Source organism: Anguilla rostrata, chromosome 1 (assembly GCF_018555375.3).
Source record: "Anguilla rostrata isolate EN2019 chromosome 1, ASM1855537v3, whole genome shotgun sequence".
Lineage (NCBI taxonomy): Eukaryota > Metazoa > Chordata > Actinopteri > Anguilliformes > Anguillidae > Anguilla > Anguilla rostrata.
Window position 1 is genome coordinate 72,830,093 of NC_057933.1, and position 8,421 is coordinate 72,838,513.

At 39.6% G+C, this 8,421-nt stretch overlaps 1 protein-coding gene across 1 annotated transcript; it reads right to left on the reverse strand.

Annotated features, from left to right (window-relative positions):
- Positions 1–601: 601 nt before the first annotated feature.
- Positions 602–5,564, reverse strand: cxcr3.1 (chemokine (C-X-C motif) receptor 3, tandem duplicate 1). Its single transcript, XM_064298784.1, has 3 exons — positions 5,421–5,564; positions 3,116–3,493; positions 602–2,763 (listed from the first exon to the last, which is right to left on the reverse strand). The coding sequence occupies exons 1-3, from the start codon at positions 5,436–5,438 to the stop codon at positions 2,032–2,034; spliced, it is 1,128 nt and encodes a 375-aa protein (XP_064154854.1). The 5' UTR covers positions 5,439–5,564; the 3' UTR covers positions 602–2,031.
- Positions 5,565–8,421: the final 2,857 nt, after the last annotated feature.

Below are 8,421 nucleotides of genomic sequence, written 5' to 3' on the forward strand. Positions count from 1 at the left end.
TTTTTCACAGATGACATTTGAAGAAATATAAAAATGAGAAAGACCATTGAAATGAAATGACCATTGCATCAAAATGCCACACTCCAACCTAGAACCAATCTCCATGGCCACCACAGCATTCTGAATCACCTTCAGGTACAGTAAGTGTGCCACTGCGCCAAACACTATGTCACTTACACGCTTATGCCCCAATGCTAATAATATAAACCATGAATGAAGTACTGGAAATGTACTCTGAAAGTAGAATGAATTCCACATGAATGGCATTAAAAAGAGAACATACATTGATAAAAAATATTAGAAATAACATTGCTTCACAAGTTGCTTTGCAGAAAAGTGTATTTTCTTGCTTCATGCCATGTGACCCCTGACGCCATACACCAGCCACTGTAAAGCAAACCGGACATCAGACACTTATGTAAATATTTAAAATATCCTTCATCCCACACAAAAATTGTCAGGGACGATGGTGTATGTGAACATTAGTAAACAGTACATTCCACACTGATATCAGCAAGTAATTTTCACACCGAGAACGTATTTAATGTTCTTAATTCTTACTGATTATTGATCATCTAAAAATTATACACAGAGGCGTATGTGACAAGAAAATTGATTTTATTCTTTTAGAATATATAAAAAATGCACTTTAAAACATCCATTCACATCTGGTACTGCATTGTACTAGGTCAGTGGTTTTGAAAATACAATTGTAAATGAAAAACAAATAATATAAAAAAACAAATGTAAAAATGTATTTACTGTAAAAGTGATATAATGCTCCACAGAAAAACCAAAACAAACATAATAACACTTTCTATATAATAATCTTTCAATCACTAGAGAAATATGAAATATTACCAAATGGTTTATAGCAGTCACCGAAGAGCTGTAGAATATCATCAGCATCCCAACAAAGCATGTCAAATAATGTCAGTTTCCTCCACTACTGTGTGAATGCCTCCAAATGCCTTGTTTCCTCAAACCTAGACATTTATAACTTTGGTAAGTATGTGGAATTTTGACTCCAGTTGTACATGATTTCTAATGGTTAAGGTATTACCCCCAATTCATATTTTTGGAATTACAGTCACTGGCAACCAGAGATCAAAGCACTGATAGTCACACCCAAAGCACTAATAGAATCTACATTTTCATATTTTACTGTACATGTGTATGCGCATGTAAACTGAGAGGAAAGTTGTGCACTGTTACCCACTGTGCAGGAAGTCAAGAAGTTGCAATTTATAATGGTGAAATATGCACCATTTGCTTGCCTGAAATTATATTCTGTAGCATTTAAAAAACACCATCTGTGAACATTTTCTTTCTTTGTTAGCTAACTGAGAAGAAGTGTACAGAGCTGATATCTCAGCTTGAACATACCTGGCATAGCTTGAGGCACCGCAAAGAAATAGAGAGATAATGGCAGGTTCTGAATGTGGCTACCATGAGAACGTTCTGTTCATATTTTTGAGAAGGCAGAACTCCCAGCATGCCTCAGTGTGATAGTGGGCGGAGTCACAAATCAAAACCAAGCACAATAGTCCTCCCATACAACCAAACCAAAAATAGATTGTTACTGTGCCTAGTTGTAGGGCATGTGTTTGGATATAAATGGAGGGATAAAAAAACTAACCTATGTCAGAATCAAATGCATTGAAAAAAACCTTATTTTTATTCAAGTACAAATTTCAATTATCAACACAACTCACCTCTGTTCTGGGTGTATTTTGAGTCTATGATCATTTGTTTTATATTTTGTAAAATAAAGAAACATGCTGTATTTGTCCCCCTTTAATTCACTCCTGAACACCATATCCAGCTTAATGAATGAAAGAGCTCAAGAAAATGGCCTGGCTAGCAATCTTATGCTCCTTTTTAAGCATACAGCCTACAATTCTTCTCTACTCTGTTTTGTCTTTTTTTTCTGGGAGTCTCCTTTCTCTTTAGCTGGCTTATATACAGTCATGCCAAGTCACATGATTCCATAAAGAACATTGAAGTTCAAAAGAGAGGAACACCAGCGCCTTAGAAGCCTGAGGTGTATGAGGTGTCTCCAGACTCTGACCACATCGAGGTCTTTCGCGCCATTGGCCTGACGTGACCCTTCATCTTGCAGCCCAAGGTGTTCAGCATGTCCACCAGGTGGCGCCGGAATTTAACGCCCACGAAAGCATACAGCACGGGGTTCAGGCAGCAGTGAAAGTAGCCGAGGGTCGACGTGACTGTCAGGGACACGTCCAGAGCCGTCACACTCAAGCACGTTTGGTTGTTGCTCGTCCGGTTGGACTGGATGGTGTCCACCAACATGGTGATGTTGTATGGCGTCCAGCTGATGAAGAAGGCCACTACCAGCACCAGGATCACCCTGATGGCCTTCTGCTTCTGCGGCCCCTGGGAGCCGCCCCGAAGCCGCAGCAGGATGCAGGAGTAGCAGAAGACCATGACCACCGAGGGCAGGAGGAAGCCGACGATGTGGTAGAGCAGACGAGAGGCCAAGCGCCAGCCCTGGGCACTGACGCTGAAGCGCAGGTAGTTGTGGGTGCACTCTGTCTTAAATCCCCTTCTTGGATCCTGTACGGACTCCAGAAAGACCCAGTCGGGGATGGAGAGCAGGAGGCAGAACAGCCAGACGAACAGGCAGCTGGCCTGCACTGCCCAGGGCTTGCGGCGAGAGTACATTTGTACAGCGTGCACAATGGACAGGTAGCGATCCAGACTGATGCAGGCCAGCAGGAAGATCCCGCTGTAGAAGTTTATCTGTGAAAATGGAGGACGAAGGTGAGAAGCCTGTAGTTGCAGAATGGCTGTATAGTATAGTACTTGTTTCACTACAGAATCAGACCTCTAGCTTTTGTGGCCATCTGCTGTATACTTCAAGAGAAAGTGATGATGACCATATGTAGACCAATTAACACAGTAATAACCCCTGAAATATAGTTTTGCATGATAACTGATATGGTCCAAGATGTATTTCTATGAGCGTTTAGCGCTGGGTTGAGGAAACTGACGCTGCTTGGACCAGTCCTCTAAGATTCAGCACATACCTGAAGCCAACATGAAGAAAGGCCAAACTCAAACCAGAGGCAGAACCAGTGCGGTGCACTCTTACCTTGAAGAGGGCTCCCATCAGCTTGCAGAGCTCGGTGCCAAAGATCCAGCCCTGAGTGGCCTCCACAGCCCAGAAGGGCAGAGTGAGCAGCAGCAGAATGTCGGCCACGGCCAGGTGCAGGATGAAGGTGTCGGTCACGCTCCAGATCCGCCGCAGCTGGAACAGAACTCCCAGGACCAGCCCGTTCCCCAGCAGGCCAACCACCAGCGCCAGGGAGTACAGAATCGGGATGAACACTGCCTGAAACTTCATGCTTTCCCCCTGTGTGCACACTAAACCTGCACAGCAAGTGTTGTCACTGGTGTCACCAGTGTAATGACTCTCATTATAGCCACTGCCATAAAATAATGAACTCAGGTCTTCTTCCCCAAACACCTCCTGAAAATAAAACAAGGTGAACAGTTAGATCTGTACAGGAATTTATTGCATATGTCTTTTGGGTGAGCGTAGTCAGTTTGATTTGCTTATTTCAAGTAAAGACAAATTTAGTTTGATGCTTGCTTTAATTAAACACTTATCAGCTAAGCCTTGGGTAGGTTTAGTAGGTTTTTGTTTATACTTCCTACAGTGGCAGGGGGACACTTCTTTTCAGTTGTTGAGAATAGGTTTACAGCTGTTTACCCAAAAAAGAACTGAAGTAGCAATGTAGTCTATTTACTGTTGTATCCATATCTCAGTAGTAGCTTTAACAGTGTTGAGGTTGAGTGTTGAAGTTCCAAGAACATGTGGGTTTAAAAAAAATGTTTTGCATATATTTGCATATACATTTCTCATGAATAGAACCAGTTTCCAGTAACTCATTATTTCAGAAACATTAAATGGAAAAAGAGAATCACCAGCGAGCATGAAAAGAAGGTACAGGGTACTTTAACTAGCCCTGTGTACCTAAGCATTTTTTAAAAATTGAATGGCACCATCTGAAACGGTTTCCTGTTTTCTGCAGGTGTGGGTAGCTGCATGAAATAATGCGGAATGCTGAAATATTCTCTGCTGAAATGTTCTCTATTCATCCCTGTTGGACTGGTGACGCTAAACTGTAACGTCAATAATTACAATTTGATATCTTTAATTGTGACCATACTAAAATCCAGTCTTTGGTCAACATGATAGCAGGTTTACATTTTAAAAGCAACATATCAAAACTTTTCCTCGACTAGGCTAATTTACTGATGAAAGCCTGTTGCCCGCTGATCTGGACCAGAATAAATGCATACTGTGCAAGTCTGAACACATTGCATATTGTTTGTATCAGCTGTTATTTTATCTTACCAATATTTAATTTGCTTTTCATTCACAAGACAGAATTTGACTGGATATATGCTAGTGCTAATACTGAACCAAAAATGAGTAAATATAGTAATTAATAGTTATTAAAGCATTCAGATTCCCTCCGTACTCTCAATTTCCTTCAACTAAGTGTGAGTTCATTAACTTCCTTGTAGAAGAATAAATAATTGAATATAATTACATTACATTTATTTGGCAGATGCTACCGAAGGTCATTGGAACTACAAAACAAACGTTCGATAAGGTACAATACTCATTATGTAACAGTTATTCATAGCCATAATTGAATAACTTTATTTTTCACCAGGGAAGAATGGAGTCCAGAATTCCAGCTATCGAAGTCTTCCAGAATAGCAGACACTGGTAGACTCTACAGAGCATATAATGTAGGCTGTACTGATTACACGTGGCAGCCCAACACCCCTTTAAATTATTTTACAAAATGATTTTTTACACTATGTATATTTCATTATAGACAAGGAACAACTGGGCATCACATAAATATGGCGTATTGGAGAGAATTCTTGGAAAGTGTTGAACAATGAACAATTTTATCCTCAGAAGAAACGTGATTAATCTTTTTTGTAAGAAAGAAAAGAACAAACGCTTGGGCAAAGCCTTCACATACTGATCATGGAATAGGTTTATTTTTATGATTTCCTCCAAATTTGCTCAAATAGATGAGCAGCATTTGTGGAATAAAGCAATATAGTCTTTTTTGTCTGAAAGCATACATTAAATATCTTTCCAGTACACCAACAGTCTGAGTGTTGCATAACATTTAAGTGGACAGGTTTTCTGTCTGTACTCTGGTGATCATTGGTAGTAAATAAATAAACCCAGAAATTAATAATAATAAATAATTAGAAAATAATCTTCAATGTATTGCAGTCCACACAAAGGAACATTATATTAAACATAATCAGTAAAGCCATGTTTGCCACGGCAAAAATAAACCACCAATTTCTGAAATATCGATTCAATGAAAATATTGCCAGTCAATTTGTTTAAAACTCACCATATTTCCCAATGACATTACCAAAATATCAATTGCCCACAAGTTCCAAAGAAGTGCGTCGATCAGATACAAGCTGAGTTACGATTGAAACTGAATGAGTGCATTGAAAAAAACCAAAATTATTATGGGGAGGGGAGGGGAGGGGAGGAGGAAGTGGAGGGACAGCAACATGAAAGTAAGGGAAGTGCGGTAAGATCTGTACTACTTATACTATACTCAGACTGCCTATAGAACAGGTTGAAGTCTACTTGACGGCAAAATAAGATATTTCAATTATATTTCATTTAAAATGGCAAATTGTTCTAAGTAGCACATCGATATATTTACTTTTGACTCATACTGAATTACTAGGTAGCAAATACGATACCGTCTTACAAGCGTACTCTAGCGTATGGTTGTCAAGTCCAATGATTGCGCCATGAAAAAAAAATTGACCTACAAACAATTTACCGCTTCCTCAGATTTGTATCTGCCCCCATTCACATTCACAACAGACATGCCGTCATTGGAGCAGACGCTACGAAATGAGCAGAGTGCTATGTGTCAGGGGTGATGGCTGCAGATGATGACTTTGTTTCAGTGTGTACATGTGCATGGATTTTTATTTTTGGCCATTCAGGCATTGGATATTTTCCAATATTAATATCCTGCATTATAGAAATCAACATTTTTAAGGTTGATGGTGGTGAGGGGCAAGGGGGGGGGGGGGGGGGTGGGGTGTTGGTCACTCTCCAAGAACCTAACGCAATAATGATGCTAGCATAGCAATCACTACAACATTACCAGACATATGTTCTCGCACACTGTTAAAGTGGGCATATTCTCTGCCAATACATGCATGGCTGTGCAACCTCTAAATCCCAATATTACATTTTTTCAAAGTGGTCACACTGACCTCATAGTCAGGGTTGTGTACATTTTTTTGTTTGACATAAATTGATTATCTACAGGTACTACACACATTTGGCATCCCAATAAATATACATTAGGGGTAATTTATTTACTTCAAGTGGTGGAAAATCAAGATGTTATGAGAGGCTAAGGGGATCTGCTTGAGGAGTCCATGTTGTGTGTGCTCCAAACGCTCTCTGTGTAACAGTTGAAAATGTTTCACTCCAAACATATTGCTAAAATAGGGCCTTAGGAACTGGTAAATGTTGTTTTAAACTGATTTTTGGAAGAAAAAAAATGGTGTTTCTAGGGTGCCTGAAAAGAAATGTTGCATTTTTGTGACACTGGGTCTCACAGGGTTAATCCCTGTTTGGTTATTACATTACCATGGAGTGTTCCACTTTTACAGTTTCAAAATGTACTCATGAATGTCCTTGAGAGTGACCATAAGCATGTAGAAAATAGGGAAGCGTATTAAAGCAGTGCAACATATCTAAGAGCAGATCCTGACTCTCCAGTGCAGAAAACCCACAAAGTACTCCTACTCTTCCCCAGGATTCTTCCTCGTGCCACCGTGTCCCCGCTTGAGGAGAATGACTATGGAAATGGAATGACCATAGATCGCCCCACTGAAATGGTTCCCCTCATCAGAATAAATGCCTGACCAGGTCTGCCCAGAGATTGGTTCCCCCAATTTTTAGTCCGCTGTGTTGGCCTGTCCCTCTGCCTCCACTTGTAGCCCTGCCTACACAACATCCTGATTCGTCAGAAGAAGCACCTGACCATTGAGTCAACTCTCAAGAAGACTGCTAACATGCAGAAACACTTATAGTCTTTCAAGTGTGACTAAATTAAGAATGAACTGACTGGATGTAGGGGCATTTACAAGAATGACAGAAAATAATCCATTCAAAGCAAATAAAAATAAACATTTACGATATATATATATATAAAAAATTATATATATATATATAATTATATATATTATATAATTTCAGTGTAGATGTAAAATATTGTCATTTTACTTTTGATTCTGAGTAAATGCAGATTGACAGACTTACTAATGCTTTTAAACTTCTTATCTGACAAGCAGAGACACCTTTACATTGGCGTGTGTTGTTTAGTATACACTGGAGAGAGTGAGATGTGCATGAGATCTGTTGATTCTCAGAAGTGCTGTGTTTCAAGGCAGTGTGGGTGAAGTGATAGGACACATTCGTCAAAGTGTCATTCTCTATTAATTCTCCGTGTGTAGTTTACATTGTTTATCATGAGTACATACACTTCACAAGATTAACCGAGGTGACAGAATTCTGATGGTGTGATTGCAAGCATACATGCAAAGAATTCCTTAAATACAACAGTGGAAAAACAATTGATCATTTGCTGTGGAATGGTTGAGCAACCATTGAGTTCCCTTAATTGGGGATTTGACCTTTTTCAGATATAATGCATTTTCCAACAGTTTTCAAAGAAAACTGTTATTTAGTTGCTGTACAGTCATATGCTTTCCTTTATTTCACTTCCACCTAGCCTTCCATTGTCTATCGATGGGTTCAAAAACATGACAGCCAGCATTTTAAAACTAAACCGTTGTTGTCAGTCAACCACCAGTCCAATGTGTATTTCAGTTTGAGATTACATTTTGAATGTTTTCCCTACACTAAAAGGAAGGGAATCAACATTTGGGAGATCACCCTGTAGAAATGTCAAATGTGTGGGTGCCCTTAATAAAATGCACGTAGAGAGAATGAAACTAAACAGGCTTATGCCTGTTTGCTTATGGCACCCATCATGTAAGGGAGGAGGGGGCCATGGCACCTGTGGTTTAGTTGGGCAAGATTAAAAGATCTGAAGCAGGCAGGAATGGGGGAAGTAGCAACAGCCTGTGTACACACAAATATCAATTACATTTAATGATGCTTCTTACATGAGGTAATGGTATTCAATCTTCACAAAATTAAATGAAAATAAATAAAAAATCTCATGAAAAATTGAGTGATAAGGGTACTTTACCTAGTCTATAAAACAGCACAGAGCATTTCGGTCTACCTCAACCACTTGGCGCTACCACCTGCTATTTAGTATACCCCAAATCGAAACTCGTCCA